At 35.1% G+C, this 19,502-nt stretch overlaps 3 protein-coding genes across 4 annotated transcripts; 2 read left to right on the forward strand and 1 right to left on the reverse strand.

Moving 5' to 3' along the window:
• The first annotated feature begins 639 nt into the window (after positions 1–639).
• fbxo32 (F-box protein 32) lies at positions 640–8,317 on the forward strand. 2 transcript variants are annotated; one of them, XM_084435457.1, is made up of 10 exons: positions 640–823; positions 1,267–1,640; positions 2,258–2,367; positions 2,453–2,502; positions 2,592–2,684; positions 4,551–4,644; positions 5,280–5,464; positions 6,182–6,364; positions 7,232–7,375; positions 7,489–8,317. In XM_084435457.1, exons 2-10 carry the CDS (start codon positions 1,519–1,521, stop codon positions 7,576–7,578), a joined length of 1,071 nt encoding a protein of 356 aa, XP_084291583.1. In that variant the 5' UTR covers positions 640–823; positions 1,267–1,518; the 3' UTR covers positions 7,579–8,317. The 2 variants fall into 2 exon arrangements, with proteins under 2 accessions (XP_084291583.1, XP_084291584.1); XM_084435458.1 differs by having other exon boundaries at positions 683–823; positions 1,538–1,640.
• A 1,559-nt stretch (positions 8,318–9,876) lies between these two features.
• Positions 9,877–16,201, reverse strand: prelid3a (PRELI domain containing 3A). Its single transcript, XM_084435459.1, has 6 exons — positions 16,035–16,201; positions 14,957–15,125; positions 12,354–12,443; positions 12,141–12,211; positions 11,911–12,013; positions 9,877–11,458 (listed from the first exon to the last, which is right to left on the reverse strand). The coding sequence occupies exons 1-6, from the start codon at positions 16,064–16,066 to the stop codon at positions 11,387–11,389; spliced, it is 537 nt and encodes a 178-aa protein (XP_084291585.1). The 5' UTR covers positions 16,067–16,201; the 3' UTR covers positions 9,877–11,386.
• Positions 16,202–16,597: 396 nt separating this feature from the next.
• On the forward strand, positions 16,598–19,463 carry LOC311306861 (uncharacterized protein). The gene is made up of 5 exons (XM_084435460.1): positions 16,598–16,729; positions 17,524–17,787; positions 17,888–17,938; positions 18,272–18,406; positions 18,547–19,463. Exons 1-5 carry the CDS (start codon positions 16,702–16,704, stop codon positions 18,741–18,743), a joined length of 675 nt encoding a protein of 224 aa, XP_084291586.1. The 5' UTR covers positions 16,598–16,701; the 3' UTR covers positions 18,744–19,463.
• Positions 19,464–19,502: the final 39 nt, after the last annotated feature.

Genomic DNA, 19,502 nt, shown 5'->3' on the forward strand with positions numbered 1-19,502 from the left:
ACACTAATTAAAAGAAAATCCCAGAAAAATGATAAGTGATGTTATAGGGTCAAATTCAGGTTGATTGGGACAATTTTTGCCATTGAGATGACTGGGAAAAAGTGTTCTAATCAACCTGAATTTACCCCTAGTTATTGTTTAATCTGATCTCCATGCAAGAGTTTAGGAAACAAGCACAACCTTTAGGCAGATATCCATCATAAATTATGTTACTGTAGTCTAAACCTTTTAAAAAGACGTTTGAAATGTGTGTGTTTCCTATAAATAAAATCAAATTTCACACCAGTTTGCTTTTATTTTACTGTGTTGACACATTTATTTATTTAGGTGTCAGTCTCATGTAAATTACATCTTGGTGTAAAATGAAACCCGTGGGTCTGAATGGCAATTACAATAAAGTGTTAGTTTTTGCATCAAGGAAGTGTAAAACACTGTAAATATACACCTTCTAAAAATCTTTTGGTCTCCACACAACCATTTTCAGCTGATAAGAATTAAACTGTCTGAAAGCAAACAATCAACACAGAGCAACTCTTGTGTGTGACTTAAAGAGATTAAATGATAAAAGGAAGCTGCTAGTTTCTCATTTCCATCAGCTCTCATTACATCATAATGTAGGGCAGCTGGGTCACATTTCTTGCTCAGTATGCAACTCATTACCAAACAAAAGTGAATAGCTATTGATGAAATCAACTTCAAAAAAGATTATATTTCCTTATCAGGATGTGAAGTGCGGTTCTCTACCAGTTTCATTTTACGATATGGTGTTATCTTAATAGGAGGTCAGTTGGAATCTGATCATGTTAGCAGGTTCAGTAATAAGGTAAAAAAAATATACATGCTTTTTCATAATGGATAACCAGCCTTTGTTTGACCCACTTCTTTACAGTCACTATAGTCTGTATCCTGATTAGGAGGAAATGTCATTCACACACATTAACTAATTATTTTCTCCTCATGATCCAAAATCTCACTTTCCTTTCATGTATGAAGCATATGGTAGCTATTACAGTTAATGTTGTGATCTTACTCATCAGGGAAAATCAAGAAAGAAGTCAGCTTTCTATGTTTAGCTCAAGTCTGGAAGTTTTTGTTCAGTCATTTTCTTGTCTGTTTCACAATATGAATTCAAGAAAATAAGAAATCTCGCAGGCTCATCACCAACTTAAATTGCATTGACTGTGTAGGTCTGACATTTAATAAGCGCATGAGGAAAGATGATCCAGCAGCGTACTGAACTCTATCTGTGATTATGTTTCTGGTGAGGTTTTGCAATATTAAGGAAGATGATAAACAAAGCCACGTGTTGGAGAACGCGGTCCAAAGGGGGCGGGACCAGGAACGTTTCCGGATTCTCCTCCTGACAATATAAATACAGCTGCGCACTTTTATCATCAGAAGCGCGTTCACAACATTATTTAATATAGCAGCACACACGCGAGAAAATCACTTTAACAACTTCTCGAGTTTAACACGAACAAGTTTAATTTCGTTATCACTGGTTTTCGTATCTTGACAATGCCGTTTCTTGGACAAGACTGGCGGTCTCCTGGTCAAAGCTGGGTAAAAACGGAGGACGGCTGGAAAAAAACGACGAAAGATGAGAACGAGACGAATAACAATGTTTCAGAACGGAAGAGGTCAGTGTTTAATGATTCAACATTTACATTTGAAGTTTTTCATCTGATATTTTCCGTTGTCCACCACTAAGAGCATCATAAAACAAATGGCGTAGTTTACTGCAGACGGAATCTGCGTCAAATTGAAATACAGAGGCATTTATCAAGAATTAAGATATTGTTTTTGTAATTATATTTATCTAGCCTATTTTATGACTTTTTTATTAATATTGTTTATACTTAATATTTTATTTGAAAATATACGAAATGTGTGTAAATACATCTTAAAAATACTAGGCTAATAAAAAATACGTATAAATAAATAATTTAAGTGAAGTTATTGACGGAGATGCGGCACTAATTTCAGCACTGCAGTAAATAGCTGTTGTAAACATAAAATGCCTTTGTGTTTACTCATCATCTGTTGATCACCTTTCTAATAATACAACAGGTCATATGCTCGATCTATTTACTGTTTCTAAAAGTGTTGCTGTAGGTACAGACAAGAAATGGGTTAGGGCCTACATATTTGCATATTTATAGTGGCCATATGTTGTATAATTCCCCATCATGGTGCTAAACTATGAAAAACATTCCTTGACAAAGCATGTGTGTTGACAACTTCACTTTGCTTTCAGCTACTGCAAGGAAGAACATGACAAGGAGAATTTGATCCTCAGCATTAATTATGACGTGGCTGCAAAGAAGCGAAAGAAGGACTTGCTAAACAACAACACAAAGATTCCATGTAAGCCTCATCGCCGTATCTTTCTGAAAATCGAAATGCAACGAGTCTGTTACTGCAAACATTTAGATTTATTTCTTCATTGCAGATTTTCACAAAGACAAATGGATTTATGTTCACAAAGGAAGCACCAAAGAGGTAAGGCCTGGTAATCATCTCCTGCAGTGCGATAGAAGAGGCTTCTGTGTGAATAAGTAGTCAACTAACTCCTCTTTCATCTCCCGCAGCGTCATGGATATTGTACTCTGGGAGAAGCATTTAATCGTTTGGATTTCTGCAGTGCCATCAAAGACACCAGGCGATTCAATTATGTCGTGAGGGTGAGTTTCTGCTCGTCTATTTGTGGCAGGGAAAACCGTGACAGTAGCCAGGCTCAGTCTCTGAAGAAGAAAGGGTTAATAAGTCTTGGGCTCTGGGTATCTGCTACTTTCTTCATTCTTATCATAGCACAACAGACAAGCGGGCCTCTGGGGCAGTTTCATGGCAAATACACAGGGACCATGTTTGTGCTTCTGTATACATAGCTGTGTGTGTTTGCTGCAACTGTTTCTTTTAATGAAAAAACAAGAGTGACTTAAGCAGCCTTAAATTCAAGTTTAAATGAGCTATTACTCCTTTGGTTTAAGGCCACTAATGATTGGACATTCTTCTTGATTTACTTGTTCCAGTGATGAAAGCAAAGGTCGTCGGCTAAGAGCAGATAAACACAGGTCGGTGTGACGTTGAGGTCACTGTCACGCAAACAGCTGAGGTTGAGAAAGCTTATGAAACTGGAACGGAAAGTCAAGTGACTTAGGTGGCCATTAACCCCCCCCCATCTGTCGGCATTGTGACCCTGAATTCTGATCCGATCACTTGACTCCACTGTGGTATAAAGTCAGCTATGATGAGCTTAAGGTGCTGGCAAATTGGGTCATGAATCCTTGTGATCACTTCAGAAGACAGGTAAACACAGGATCAGGATCAAGTTGTTTACTCAGACCTTTTAGCTAAGGTCACTAAAAGTCACTTCATATGTGCATCATTTATTTTTCTAGACATTTCCAGGCACTGTTGAGACACCATAGTCAGTGTCAGGTTTATCTTGCAGTTTCTCTTTTGGTTGTCTGACCTTGTGCTGGTGTTGTGTTAGAGCTCAGTTACAGTGATCAGGTTTAGTAGGGATGGAAAAACAAATCTATAAGGCTACTTATGACAAACAAAGACCACTATAATCTTTTTTATATATATATATATATATATATAATACACTATTATGTACACTACCATTTAAAACATTAGTTAGTAAAGTGCTTTTTTTTTTAATAATAAAGAAATTAACTTTTATTCAGTTATACTTTTATGCATTAAATTGATCAAAAGTGACAGAAATCTTTTGTAACATTATAAATGCCTTTACTATTTCAAATAAATGCCTTTCTTTTGAACTTATTCGTCAAAGAATCCTGAAAAATGTATCCCGGTTTCCACAAAAATATTAAGCAGCACAACGGTTTTCGACATTGATGATAATAATAAGAAATGTTTCTTGAGTAGCAAACCAGCATATTAGAATGATTTCTGCAGGATCATGTGACATTGAAGACTGGAGTAATGATGCTGAAAATAAATGACGTTTTAAAATCTATTAAAATAGAAAAATCCCCAAACTTTCATGCTCCAGTCCACATAAAGGCACTTGGAGCATCTTTCATCAGGGGCACGCTGTAGGGGAGGGAGGAGAATGACAATGTTCACATGTTGCTGGGTCAAGTGTGGGCCAGTGTTGCTCCATGATGTGGATTGCGCTGGTATTACATGCCAGTCATGCCTTTATAGAACACAACTCTGCACTCACTATCTGCTCTTGGCTGTCCTAACTTTTGAAAATGAACTTGGTGTTGGAAACCTACTCTTGTCCAATTGATTGCATACATATAAGGTGCACAAACAGTTACTGTAAAACGATCACTTTGTTTTAGAGTCCGTTTGAAGGAATGGTTACCTGCTTTTGTCCTGAACTTCAAAACAACAACACTGCTGAAACAGACATTAGCCAGAGTGCATGTGTATGGGGAGAGAACGTCCCATTTCTGAGCCCTTTGTTTTTGCCAAGGCTGGAGAGAGTGGAATAAAACAGTCTGTAAGTAATGCTGGAACACACAGCCTCTTAGTCTGACCTCTCAAATTTATGTCCACCATTTCAGCTGCTGGAGCTGATCGCCAAGTCCCAACTGCCTTCGCTGAGTGGAGTGGCACAGAAAAACTACATGAACATTCTGGAAAGGGTTGTGCAGAAAGGTAAGCTTTCTTGTTAACATCTCACGTCTTCACCGTCTCATTTGCAAAACTATTAGCCAATGTGAAACATCAACAATGTCTGTTTACATTACATGTTTGCAAAGTCTCTGATTATTTACTCCGAGGCTTGTACTGAAACTCTCTTGTGGTTAATAAGAAAAAAAAGATGAGGCAAAATCTGTCCTAACAGAATAGCTGTTTATTCTGCTGTCTGCAATCTTTTACAACAAAATTAGTTTGGTGGGCTTGGCCAGTAGCTCATAGCTGAATGGAAATTTTATAATTGCCTGCACTGGAAAAAGCGACAAGCCTCAGATAGCAAACAGGGATCTCCGCTGTATTGTAAACCAAAAGTCATCTCAGCTAAACAAAGGTGCAGGTTGTTATGGGAAACTAAATTGCTCACTTGTAGGCTACGTCATACCCAAACCACTTTATTAATTTACCTGTCACTTTCCTTACTCCTCAGTTTATGATATAAATGCATAATGTCTTAATCGTATCTGTTGTATGTTATGAAAGCATCTTGCATGAACTTAAAGTATCCTGTAACACACACCAGGTCCTGTCAACAGTGTTGAGTTGTGCGCCCTTGAACTTTTAGTTACTAACTAAACATTTGCACTCTTTCTCAGTTCTTGATGATCAGCAAAATGTTCGTCCGATTAAAGAACTGCTGCAGACGCTATATGCGTCGTTGTGCAGTCTGGTTCAGGACATGGGCAAGTCTGTCCTTGTGGGCAACATCAACATATGGGTGCACCGCATGGAGAACATACTACAGTGGCTACAGCAGCTTGATAACATTCAGATCAACCGGGTGAGTGTAAACGCTCCAGATATATAGCAAAGGAAAGACTTTTAAAAAAAAAAAATTGTATTGCAGTTAAAGGGATCGTTCAACCAAAAATATCATTTGTTCACCCTCATGTGGTTCCAAACCTGTATGATTTTCATTCTTCAGTGGAACACTTAAGGAGAATTTAAGCAGAATGTTTTAGCCGCTCTTTTCTGTATAATTAAAGTGGATGGGAACCAGGGGCTGTCGAGCTTGGAAAAAGGAAAAATGGCAACATAAAAGCACCGCAAATATAGTCCATATTACCAATGGACTAAAACTTGAGTTCTGAAGCCAAACATTAACTTTGTTAGTGGAACAGCCTGAAATTCCAATAAAAATCTTGCTTGACATCTTTGGTTACCATTCACTGTCACTTGTATGGAAAAGAGCAGCTTGGACAACTACTATAAATATCTAATTTTGTGTTCCATGGAGAACAGTCATTTTTATGTGCTTTTTTCTTTTCTTATATATTCCTATATTTCTCTTTAGTACTTCATGTAGTTTTTCATCTAATATTTTTATTTCAGCTTTATACCAAAAATGATATTTCATTTCAGTTAACAATAACAAATATCACTTTAAGCTACAAAAGTATCAGAATACAGAACATGTGTTATATTGTGTAACCTAGCAAATCCATTGAGATTGTTCAGATCATGAAGGTAAACAGAGTCTTTCTTCTTATTTGTCCAGCCTACAAACACAGGGATGACATTCCTTGATCTGCCGGCTAGCTTGCAGCTTAACATCATGCACCGTCTTGCAGACGGACGAGATCTGGTTAGCCTGGGTCAAGTATGCCCTGACCTAAATGTGCTGGCAGAAGATCGGCTGTTGTGGAAGAGGCTTTGCCAGTATCACTTTGCAGACAGACAGGTACATGTTTGTCACATGCTTAAAGGAATAGTTTAATTTACTCACCCTCAAGTCGTTCCAGACTTTCGTTCATCTTCGACACACAAATGAAGATATTTTAATGAAATCTGAGAGATTTCTGTCCCTCCGTTGACAGTCTATGCAACTACTGTTCAACTGTTCATAAAGAGATCGTAAAACTAATCCATATGAATCGAGCAGTTTAGTCCAAATTATAGATACTGTCGCTTTCTGATGAACAGATTGAATTTAGGCATATTCATATCCACATATTCATAAACGCACACATTAGATACGGTAAACGGAAGCTCAAGCATGTTTGCTTAATGTGCAAGAACCAATGAAGTTCATTCTTGTGTTACAAGCGTTTGAGCTTCCGCAACAACCAATGAGATTCAAGCAAGAACTGTTGAGCTTCTGTTTATGTTCGCTGATCAAGGTTTATATGTGAATAAAAGCCTAGAATTCAATGTTTATCATATAAAGTGATCGAGTCTCTTCAGAAATGTTGTACTAAACCGCTCTATTCATATTTATTAGTTAAACAATCTCTTTATGAACTTTTTGAAGCGACAAAGTGGTAGTTGCATGGGCTGTCAATGGAGGGATGTAAACCTCACAGATTTCATTGAAAATATCTTCATCTGTTTCGAAGAAGAACAAAATTCTTACGGGCTTGGAACGACATGAGGGTGAGTAAGTATTTAAACAATATTTTTCATTTGAGTGAACTGACCCTTAAAGGACCAGATGAGTCTTGCATATTTATGTGACTGTTTATATCTTAAATCTGCTCATGAATTCCATTACCTGGCATACAGTACAAACACTTTATTTGGTTTAAGTAATTTGATATGTTCTTCACAGATCCGCAAGCGCCTAATGGTGTCAGATAAAGGACTTTTGGAATGGAAAAAGATGTACTTTAAGTTGTGCCGGTGCTACCCTCACAAGGAACAGTACAGTGACACGTTACAGTTCTGTACACATTGCCACATCCTGTTCTGGAAGGTGACTAGACTCATTTCTAGCTTGTAACATTTTATTTGAAAATATCAACCTCTTTTTTTTTCATTTATGGTCCTTTTATGGCAATAACAGATTTGTTTTTCCTGTTCATTTAGGATACAGACCATCCTTGCACTGCCAATAACCCAGAGAGCTGCTGCAAGCCCGTGTCTCCACAGGGTTTCATCAACCTTTTCAAATTCTAGGGGGCGCTGCATTGCTGCCATGTACATAGTGTCAATAGTGCAAAGGATTCCTGGATGACTTGAGGCAGGGAAAAGATGGGGTTGCATTAGAAGCAAGTGTCATAATGTTTATAAGTTTGGTAACCGAATGTACTCAAGAAATATGCAAGATGATAAACTAAAAAGCTGTGTTGGGGGGGGGGAATGCACTCCATTTATTTATAAAGGATTTATTTATATTTATTTAGCATGGGTCCTGTTTACTCTAAGAAAAGTTCCATTGAGGATTAGAAAAAGGATATTTAAAATGATCCTACATGCATAAAAAGTTGCCCTTGTGCTGCCAGGATGCCTTAGTTTCTTCTGTGAATGTAATATAGATTTTATTTTTGGCAACACATTTGTTTGAATTTCAGATAGCATATTGGTGCTTTAGCAAGTGCATGAAATGGGAATGTTTACCAAAATGGCCTAAACACTGGTGTGCAATACTTTTTCTAAGTCCTTTTTTTCACTTTTATACATTTGATATTTTCAGTGGTTTGCAATTTAAACATGCTTGTTTTTCTAAACAATAAATACGTGAGTATGTTGTAAACTGTTCTAAAGCGTAAACTCATCCAAGGTGCCTTATTCTGAGTGGTCAAAAGCAAATTTAAAATGTTTGTCATTCATTTGCAGATTTTTTTTCTGAATGATATTTATTCAGATTTATATGGGAATCTCTATAAATAAAATATTTGTACAGATGTACCATAATTCATCAACTCTTGCATGTTTTTTTTTTTCAACTGGTTATTTCTCTGTTTATTTTGGTTGTTGGAAGACCAGATATCTGATGTAAAAGTGTATGTATATGTATATATACACTGCTGTTCAAAAGTTTTGGATCGGTAAGATTTATGTTTTTAAAAGAACATGCTCATGCTCACCAAGGCTGCATTTATTTGATTAAAAATACCAACAAAAAAAACCCCAGTAATATTGTAGTCATTTTCTCTTTTAATATATTTTACAATGCTAAATTTTAGGCATCATTACTCCAGTCTTCAGTGTCACATGATCCTTCAGAAATAATTCTTATATGCAGATTTGATGCTCAAAAAACTTCCATTATTATTAATGTTGAAAACAGTTGTGTAAAAGTCGATCCAAAACTTTTGAATGGCAGTGTATACACACACATGTGTTTGTTGTTGTTGTTGAATATGTTTGGTGGTGACTGGTTTTGTGATCACATAATTCTTCACTAAAAATGTATCTATTTTTTTTATTAACTTTATTGTTGAATTATACAGTACATTAATATTTTTGACATTTAATTCTCATTAAAATATATTGTGCTCTTCTATGGCTCATATAAATATCATTAACCAATTTTTGCAGTTTGCCATAACAAGACATTCCCAACAGTAAACCGCATAATTAACCAATACTATCCATGTATCTCTCCATGGCATAAACATTCAAATAAATACACATCACAAAAAAAAAGAAAAAATTATATATATATATATATATATATATATATAGCATTAAAAGATAGCATTAAAATTTTCTAAAATTCATTTTATTTCTTGTAAAGTGATAATTTCTACATCCACAAAAAAAAAAAAAAAACGGGGTTTGGGATAGGATTAAAAGAACAAATGGCATTTACGATACTTAGTAAATATTATGCATGACTTATTTGCCCTCTTACCAAAGAAAAACAGATGCTTTAAAACGTCATAAATGAGAAAATGTAACATGCACCATTAATAAAGCCAGCATTAAGTCTGTGAAGACTTTCTGGTGTGCCTTAAAGGGTTGGTTCACCCAAAATTGAAAATTCTGTCATTAATTACTCACCCTCGTGTCGTTCCTAACCCATAAGCTGTCGATGGAGGGACAGAAAGCTCTCAGATTTCATTAAAAAGATATTAATTTGTTTTCCGAATATGAATGAAAGGGTGAGTATTTAATGACAGAATTTAAATTTTTAGGTGAACAAACCCTTTAATTAACAACAGGCTTAAGTCTGACAGTCAGGCAATATGTTTTAAAGATGTTTCTGTCTCTAACCATATCAAAGCTGAAAATATTACATTAAATATTAAATACATTAAATATAAAAAAAATCTGGCATTGCTAGACTCCATTACAAACCAAGTTTGAGTTTGTTTACTTCTGCTTGGGTAGTGTTTCATCATTAGGGAAGAAATGCTGACATGTTTTTTTTTCCAGTGGAAGAGCTTTACACAATGTCAAGTAGGTTATTTCATTTTTCTTATGGCCTGTAACTCAATGACTAGTGAAAATAATTGTTTAATTAACAGTGACATTGATGATCATTTTATTAGAATTCATCAAAAATAAATAATTAAAGGGGTCAAAATTATACAATAACAAGGCAGTCCTGAAATCAAGTTAAAACATTTTTTTTTTTTAAATGGCAGGACAAAAACAAGAAAGAAAAAATAAATCACACAAGATGTCTGCTGCAATTTAAGCAACATAAAAAAAAAGGGGGAAAAAAAGGGTTTTCTTTTTCAAACGTCTCACCAATAGGTGGCTCCATAAGACCTTAACAACTGTTTGTTGGTATACTTTGCCAAGCATTGTTTTTAAATATCAAACTGTTTAAATTATGTTGAATTTGTTACATTGAACTGTTAAAGAAAATATACAATTAATAATTTAATAAACATATACATTGCAACATTTTCTTCACAAACTAAATCAAACATGCTCTTCGTATTGAACCACAGTAGTAATATAAGGATAAAATAATACAAATAAGTTATTTAATAAGTTATTTAACATAAACCATAAATGAGCATTGTTCATATCAGTCTAATAAATAAACTTAAATCCTCCCAAATGGGCTGACAATATGTTCACATTGTGTCAATTATGAAGCAGCATAAATGTCTTTTAAATATAGGACCTTTTTATAGAGTAAACATTACAAAATGACTTTTGATAAGTTATAGTACCTATCCTACAAGTTTTAGCTAGACTTTATAGGTTAATTACACTCTAAGACTACCCATGCAAACTTTCTGAAGCAAACAACTAAATGAACTGATATTCCCCTTAATCACATGATTTAAAAAAAATTAAGAACACACCAAAAATTCCATTCACCTTATAGATATTCTGAACTTTAAGGTTCTTAATTACATCCAACATCCACTTCATACAGAGACATTATGTTATGGCATTAAAAGAACTATAAAACAAGAGGTAGTCAGTGCAGTGCATTCATATTTTGTAGCGACATTCAAAACTCCATACAGTTTTGTCTGTAATAGTGCAATTTTATGTGCCTAAATGAGCACATTTGACTACCTTTGTGTACAATCATCAACACAAAGAGAGGTGGGGCATAGTCAGGCACGCCAGATGTGCTTTTAGAGCTGGTGAAAGTTCATTCATGGGCTCTAAAAACACAAATGAAACTGACATCAAATAAATAAATAAAATATATAATTATAAACAATTATGCGTCTCATCATGAAACAGACATCAAAAAATAAATAAATAATAATATGTATTTTATAAAACGTATGCCTTATCATGAAACCGACATTAAATAAATAAATAATGTAGGTTTTCTACAACATTTATGGCTTATCTATGCCTCAGTATGAAAATTATAAATAATGTCAATAAATAAATAAACATGTATGTATGTATATTTACATTACAAACATGTATGCCCCATCTGCTTATAAACAAGTTATTAAATAGCCTTTAGTACCAATGCATATGATAAAGCCAACCGATACATGTCATGTCTGGTTTGTACCATCCAAAAACAGGTGCTTCATGAAATATTACCCGTTCAACACAGGTCACACAAAGGAACATTTTCCCTTTCAGAGTTTTGAATGATCCATTCAATGGCATCCCATCCCTATGACAAAAATAGAGCTTATCAGTTTAACAGTCATACTTTATTTAGAGGCTTATATAGGCTAATGCTTATAATACTTCATGCATGCTATATAAAACAATCTCCAGCAGTTTTTGGTTGTTTTCAAAAGACATGCAACTATTAATGAAACTATAAATAAAACTACTTCTTTTTTTATAGAAAAAAAAAAACATCATCAAAAAACAACAGGGTTTGTTAGATAGGGACAAAACCACTTAATCTGTGCTTTTAAGTTCCTTATTTTTGGACCTTCTTCGATTGTGTCACCAGGAAAATAGGAACTGCTAAGTTCCCATTATGCAGACAGAGAATAGCAAACTTTGATCAAGGATTCGTAACACATGATGAGGCAAAATGTTAAGATGGATATTCCAGGGATTTTTAGATCAAATAAAGATTTTTCGTTACATTATAACTTAACAGCGATTTACCTTTCTTGCATTCGCTGACATGGAGAGAGCCATCAGTCCCTCGAGGTAGCTGCTCAAACTGACCCCCTTCACCGTGATGATCGCCTCTTGTGTTAATACAGTGCTGCAAAAATAAAGCAAAAATCTTTTGTTTTAACGGATTATTAAATTACTTTCTATTATGGTTTACAAAGATATGCAGATATTACAATTACGTGTCAAAAACAACAATTAAGTAAGAATTTACTTACACGTCTGGATTTTCTGGATGAGGTGTGTAGACAAGCCTTTCATCAACAGATATTAAATTTGTTAGGGTTATCTGAAGGAGGAAAGAAATTTCTTTAGAACAGCTTAACATGAAGATTTAATACCTTATATATAAAATTAAGTAATCTGATTAGATTTGTTTTTCTGTAAAAAAGAAAAGAAAGAAAGTTGTTTAATGGTAAACAAAGACTCACATTTGTTGAGCAAAGCTCCATTTTTTTTTCTTCTGGGTCCACAATGGAATGTTCTTGTACGTATGTGGTGGTTCGATTTGTCCCTAAAATCTATGGGGGGGAAATGAAGATCTTTATAAACCAGTGGTTCTCAATCAGGTAGCTTCAGTGGAGGCTCGAAATTACGTAAAATTATTTGAAATAAGCCAAACTATTAAAATCTACATATTTCTTATTTTAATTCATCACCTAAGCAACATGTTTTATATACAGTGCAATGCATAAGTTAATACACCCATGCTAAAGTTGACTAAAAAGAGGAATAAAAAATCATATTTTGGAAATTGAACTTAATGCCTTAATTTAAAAAATTAGGAAAAATCCAACCTTTAAGGACACCAATTTTCTTTGTGAATGAATAATGTATCGTAAATAAATAAATGTTCTTCCTTAAAATACATGGTGCATAAGTTAGTACACCCCTATGTTAAATTCCCATAGAGGCAGGCAGATTTTTATTTTTAAAGGCCAGTTACTTCATGGATCCAGGATACTATGCATTGAGAGCAATGCAAATCAAACTAGCTTTTAGGCTAACTGAAATAAAACCATGCCAATCTCTAGGTATGGTGAAGGCTATGTGATGATGTGGGGCTATTTTAATTCCAAAGGCCAAGGGAACTTTATCAGGATGCATAGTATCCTGGATCCATGAAGTAACTGGCCTTTAAAAATAAAAATCTGCACTGTATATTTGAAAAACCAGGGTTCTCATGGTCTTGAAAAACCTGAATATATGAGGTAGCCCTTCTTTTATAAGTGTTATTCCAGGAAAAAATTATGTACATTAATAAAATCTTTTTTTATATAAATATGCATTTTTCTAGTTATGCCAAGCATTAAAATATTTTATCAGGTAAAAAATGTATTTAAAAAAAAAAAAGTAAACATAACTTACATAACATAACATAACATAACATAACATAACATAACATAACATAACATAACATAACATAACATAACATAACATAACATAACATAAGCACAACTGGAAAAGTCATGGATCCTTTAAATACTGTTGTGGACCATGAAGGGCCTTGGAGTCAAAAAGTTTGGGAACCACTGTTGTAGACAATCCTGTTTCATAATGATAAACTGATAAATACTGCAATATATTTTAAAGGTACACTATGTAACTTTTTTTTGTTCAAAATCAACTAAATTTAAATAATGAGTCAATACATCATCACTTATTCCAAAACGTGTTTTCGTCATACCCTGATTCCCTATGGTAAGCCTATTCTTTGTGTTTATATTTTAGACTGGGCGGGATGGTTTCCGTGGGAATTTGAATACATAAGTCACTCGCCCATGTGTTCTGTGTCACAACTAGAGAAAAGTTGCTCGGCTACTTTGACGCATGCATGCATCATATAAGCTGCGAATGCTCTGAATACCCAAGCCATTCATGGACTCGCTGATTAGTATTAACACTATAAATAACTATAAATTCCTTTGTTTGAGGTGTACCATAAAGCTTAAATGATAAAATGTTAGTAATACATATGTACTGTAACTCTCAGTCATTTATTTACGTGCCAAACGACATCATTTTCTTCAAATCTGCCACTCAGTTCCGGGTAAGCTGATTCACAGCAGTTTTCCCGCGTACGCTCTGTTGTTACGTATGGTTATCACAGTCCCGCGTTCTGATTGGTTTGTTGGCATATGGGGGGATTTAATGTGCATAATAATTATATTTGTATTATACTTATTTATTCTAATGATATTTTACTTATATATTATTTATAATAGACTACTAATAATATATTTGACTTATTTTTAATTCTTAATAAATACATAAAAAACACTTCTGGCACACATAACTTCTGCGACATTAGTGCCACCTAGCGGAATTAAAAAAATACGGCACATTTTGCAAACCCCCCTTTCGCACGTTGCGCGTGACTCAACTTGACAGCTTTTACGGGTGCTTGTGAAGGCATCAACTAGCCTACTTTCAATGGTCAAATATAGGAAACCTTTAGCTGTGTTGCCATGTGTCATGTGATTAAGCAACTGAGAAGCTAACACTCTGTCTAGAGCGAACGCGCTTATTATAAACCCATCCTACGTGCACCAGGTGCATTTTTGACATAACGCAAAATAAACTGGAATTTATTTTCAAGGAAGTACAGTGTCAAGTAATGACTATAGCTACAGTAACAGTACAGTTCAGTAATCTTCAGCTAGTCAGCTTGAGATCTTTTCCATCTAAACTTGTTATATCCCTTAAGCCTAGTAGGCCTAGTGAATGTTCTATGAGCAGCAGGACAACCATATTCATTTGCATATAGCCACAGAGAGCCAAAGCACAACCAAACCAATGTTCTTCTGCAAAATGCATGCAGTTTTGTTTTTTAACTGCTAGAGGACCAAAAGTTACCTTTAATTTGTGTTTTAAATGTAACATACAAGATTTAAAAACAATTTTAGATGTAAAATATGTAAATATTATTTGTCAAATATAAGGAGCTTCAACAGTTTTCACATTTTCATAATCTTTACCCAGTATTTTATGATCACATAATAACCCAATAGACATGTAATACATATCATCTTACCGCTTTGACAATCCCTGGAAGACCCCACTCTGTGCTGAGGAGCCGATGACTGTGTAGACGTCCATGTGTGTCCAAGTTCCTATCAAGAACGTCCACTCCAACAACACTTGGGTTCATTGGATTGGGGTACTTCCTCATAGCTGCTTTGATCACAGTCTCCCATGGATAACTGTGTGAATACAGACAAAAACTCACGACAACGGCTTACAGTGGTTTATGAGGAACTGTACTGACTCTGATCTCATAGGCAAACCACATTCAAGGGAAATTTTGCTTAAATATGAGCAGAATGAATTTTGGCCAGTGTAGTCCATCCTATTTTCAACAACGAGCATCACGTCCATAACAAGAGAGGCTGGGATCTTAAAATAAAGGTTTGTTTGAGATAATTTATTTCCTCATAATGAATCATTTTGGAGTGAAACTAATGACTGGGTTTAAAAAAAGAAAAGAGAAACTAGAAAATATGGTTTTGCACAATCCTGTTTTGGGGGTGTGATGAATCCTGGTGGGGGAAAAAACAAGTTAGCTTGTCGATTTTAGCTGGTCTAAGATGTTCTTCACTCATTTAAGGTGTTCTCCTGCAGGCTGTGTTTTTCTTTTCTAATCTAAATCCAATAAACACGCAGCCTGATTGTGACCAAACCAGCTGTCTTTTTCTTTTCAACAGGGAAATATACAACATAGGCCTATCAATATCTGAAATTTAGAGAGGAAAAATGTTTAATTTTTACAAATAAAAAAAAACTATATAATATGTAACTACATAATGTGTTTTGTTAGTAACATGCGTGATGAGTAACAGACAGTGCGTTGTGCAGTATCGACACTGCGCATAATTGTACTTGAACAGACAAGCAACCGGCTAGGCCCAAATGAATGAATATTAGCAACTAATGCTCAGATTTGTGTTATGTGCAAGAATAAATTCCTTACAAGCTACATATACAGAAATGTTCAAAGGACGAGAGCTGCTCTGTTACCCGATCCCAGCGGCACCAAAGGGAATCGGGATGCAAATCATGACAGAAAGGATGCTGGAATCTGTGCAGATTCGTCCTAAACGCAAATCATCTACCTGAATATGTGCTCCGTGCTCCAAAGCTTCATTTCTACGACTATTTGAAAGTGCCTCCAAACGACGGTGGACTGTAGATCATATATTCATATTTTCACGCTCTGCTCCCATTATAACCTGCTCTGAGATGCCCCTCATAATGAAGGGCAGCGGAACCTCCCTGTTATAACAGCAACTGCCAATAGACATCAAGCTTTGTGACGCTTATAGACGGCTAGAGTACATCACTGTTGCGCTACAAATGTGCAACAGTGACTTTATGGTTGATAAATAACGTGTAACGTTAGGTCATTTAAACGCTCGGCTATATTAGTCGCAAATTAAACTAGATTATTATTTGGCTCTCTTTTTCTTTTAATTTGATTAAACAAATAATACATGCAGTGTATTATTTGTGTATTTAGTGTATTTACAATGATGTTATTGAAGAATTTAAACTTAAAACTTTTGTCTTGTATGTTGCTGTTGTTGATCGCATGACGTTAAAATCTGCGGTTAACCAGAATGACAGACATACGAGGGGGAATTCATGTGTGGAAATTACATTTTCAACGCGCATGCGCATATACACCTACGTATATATCAATGGCAGCTGCAGTTTCGTTTTCACATGACTTCGGAACCACTGTTCTTTGTTTTATTTGCCATTATTTATGTTTACTAATAGATGGACAGCACGGTTGTTATATGCTCTGGTAAGTTTCGAACTCATACCCATATCTCGTTCTGTCAGGCCTGTTTTTGTTTGTTTGTTTTATGAAAATAGTAAAGAATGTTACAAGGAAGCGCATAGCGCTTCAAATCACTATAGCTATCTTTCAGCTGTATATGTTGTATTAAGTAATGACGCAAATACAGTGTGAACGATGCAAACGTTTAAAAGTTATTGGTATGCACAGATAAAAAAAAAAAAAACTCTCAACCTGTTAGTTTTTTTTGTAATGACACAACCCTCCTAATTTTAAATGCTTCACATATGGAATTTAAGTTTGCGAATTTATTGTTTATCAAATATTTATGATGCAGTTTAAATACTACAAAAACATTAACAACTTCTTTTCATGAACAGTTTCTGAAAATTACTGTTACACTTTATCTAACATTTTAAGTTCAAAGCAAATGAGTATTTAACTTATTTGTTCATCTTTAGCTGAAGTCCAACTTTTTACAATAAAGGTTCTCACCTGTGGTTCCATGAAGAGCATCCATGGAACCTTTCTATTACACAAATGGTTATTTATAGTGGGAAAAGTTTCTTTAGATTTTTAAAATGTTCTTCACACTGAGAAAAAAAATGGTTCACTGGAAGGTTCTTTGAGGAACCAAAAAAAAGTTTTTTATGGCATCGCTGTGAAAACCACATATTTTGGAACATTTATTTTTAAGAGTGTAGGCATCCAATTTATTTTGGGGCGTATTACATTTATTTCTGTTGTTTTTTAAGCTTCTTGTGATTTAAACAATTCTCTCTCGTTCTCTTTCTCAACAGATCAACAATTAAAGCAATATTTGGGCTTCCTCAGTAAGTGTATGACTGGGATTTTAGTTCAAAGGATGTCCCACTGCTTGTACCGATCACGCACAATCACGGCGTATGAATCACAGGTTATCACATCGCAGCCCACGGACATGCAGAAAGCCTCTAAGATGATGCAGATTGTCATTAAAAAAGGTCAACGTGCATGCAGCTCGTTCCTCAGTTGCCTCGGAATTTGTCACCCGGCGTTGTATGAGAATGTTACAGGATATCCAGGTTGGACAATCTATCAAATCTCTAGAAATAGATCTATGCCAATGTCTGAATTGTTTATTCATTATTTCTTTTTCTCTTTCTTTTTCTTGTTGTCATTCAGCACAATCTGATCATGAGGACCATCAACATATAGAGGAAATTCCTTTCTCAGGTAGATATTTTTGCATATTTTGCCTCACTGGTACCTTGTCAAAGACTGTTTTTTTCTCTCTTTGCCCTGTTGTTTAAGGAAGCATCAGGGTAGTGAAATTATTTTGCAGTTCCTGTTCAGTAGTTAATATATCACCTTACTTCCTGTTGTTGTCTCTTTTGTCTGAAATATTACCTCACACTTGGTATCAAAAGTACTGAAATGTAAAACCGCAGACTTCTCAAAAGTGCAAGTGACTAGACGCTTTGTTTTGCTGTCCTACATCCCTTTGATGCAATGTGTCGTGTGATTGCTCACATTGATGTCTTTTGCTTTTTGTCTTCTCTTTAACAGAAAAATTGCAATTTACACCTTGTATTATAAACATACAAAACTCTTCCCTGACCAACTGCATTATTGGGAACAACAATAGCCAATGCATTACCTGTGACCAGCTTTCTTTGCTTGCTCGGAATGATGCAATCAGAGGTAAGAGCTCTACAGCAGGAAATATAGGTCAAATTGTTCTAGCGTTATAGACTTATACTATATGTTATATATTACAGTTTATTGTTTTTATACATTTGTTAAATCGAATTTTTTTTCTTTTTCTTTTTTTTTACAAACAGTGGATGAAATGGCTGCCAGTCAGAGCAATGATGAACTGATCCCAGAGCGGGAACCGATAAGTGGCAACAGCATTCACATGGAGAGATCCAACATAGAGTATGTCATTATAGGGGATCACAACAGAATGACAGTCACTGAGTGTTTGAACTCGGAGGTTGAGGAGGATACAGAGACTGAGCCTGATGTTATCGGTTAAAAGATGTGAAATAGTGGGCAGGAGGGAAGATCCAGTTACTGGGATGTGGTCTGGGGGGAGGGGGGCACAGTGACCGAGATGGCCGGGCCAGACCCCCTCGTGCTGCAGACTCTGGTAGTTTGTCAACTCAGGCCTGACCCATGATTGTACACAGCAGCATAATATGTGCGTTAAATTGACCAATGCTCAAGTGCTCATCTGGTGCTGCCAAACACACTGAAATATGAACCTTTATCATGGATTTTTCTAAACCGGTGTGCCTTGAAGTGGCCATTATATTTGATGCTGCCTTGTTTGCTACTGAATATGACTGCTACTGACTGTTTCTCATGTTTTAATGGGTATATCAGCATTTATTTGTTTGTTTATTTGTTTTAAACAGAAATGTTTAAAAATAAATATGTTGGCTGGCATTTTAATAAATTTGTTATGCAGCCTTTTTATACGTTTTCTATAAGCTTTTACATAATATTTGTTAACTAAATTATGATTGATGTTCTCCTGATGTTTAAATAGTTATTCTGTAATAATTTCTCAATGTATTCCTGTAGTTCTGGTGGATTTGTCTTGTGGGAATTGCTTATGATTTTATTTATGTTACTAGGTGATTAAAAACCTGTGAGGTACTGTACAAAGGCATTTTGAATGAAGAAGGCATGTGGCTGACACATTTGTCATTTTGGAACAATATTTTGAAATAAATGTATTTGAAAAAAGCAATCACCACTGTCTCCTAACTGATTTAGATGTCAAGACCAA

Source organism: Rutilus rutilus (genome assembly GCF_951802725.1).
Source record: "Rutilus rutilus genome assembly, chromosome: 17".
Classification (NCBI taxonomy): Eukaryota; Metazoa; Chordata; class Actinopteri; order Cypriniformes; family Leuciscidae; genus Rutilus; species Rutilus rutilus.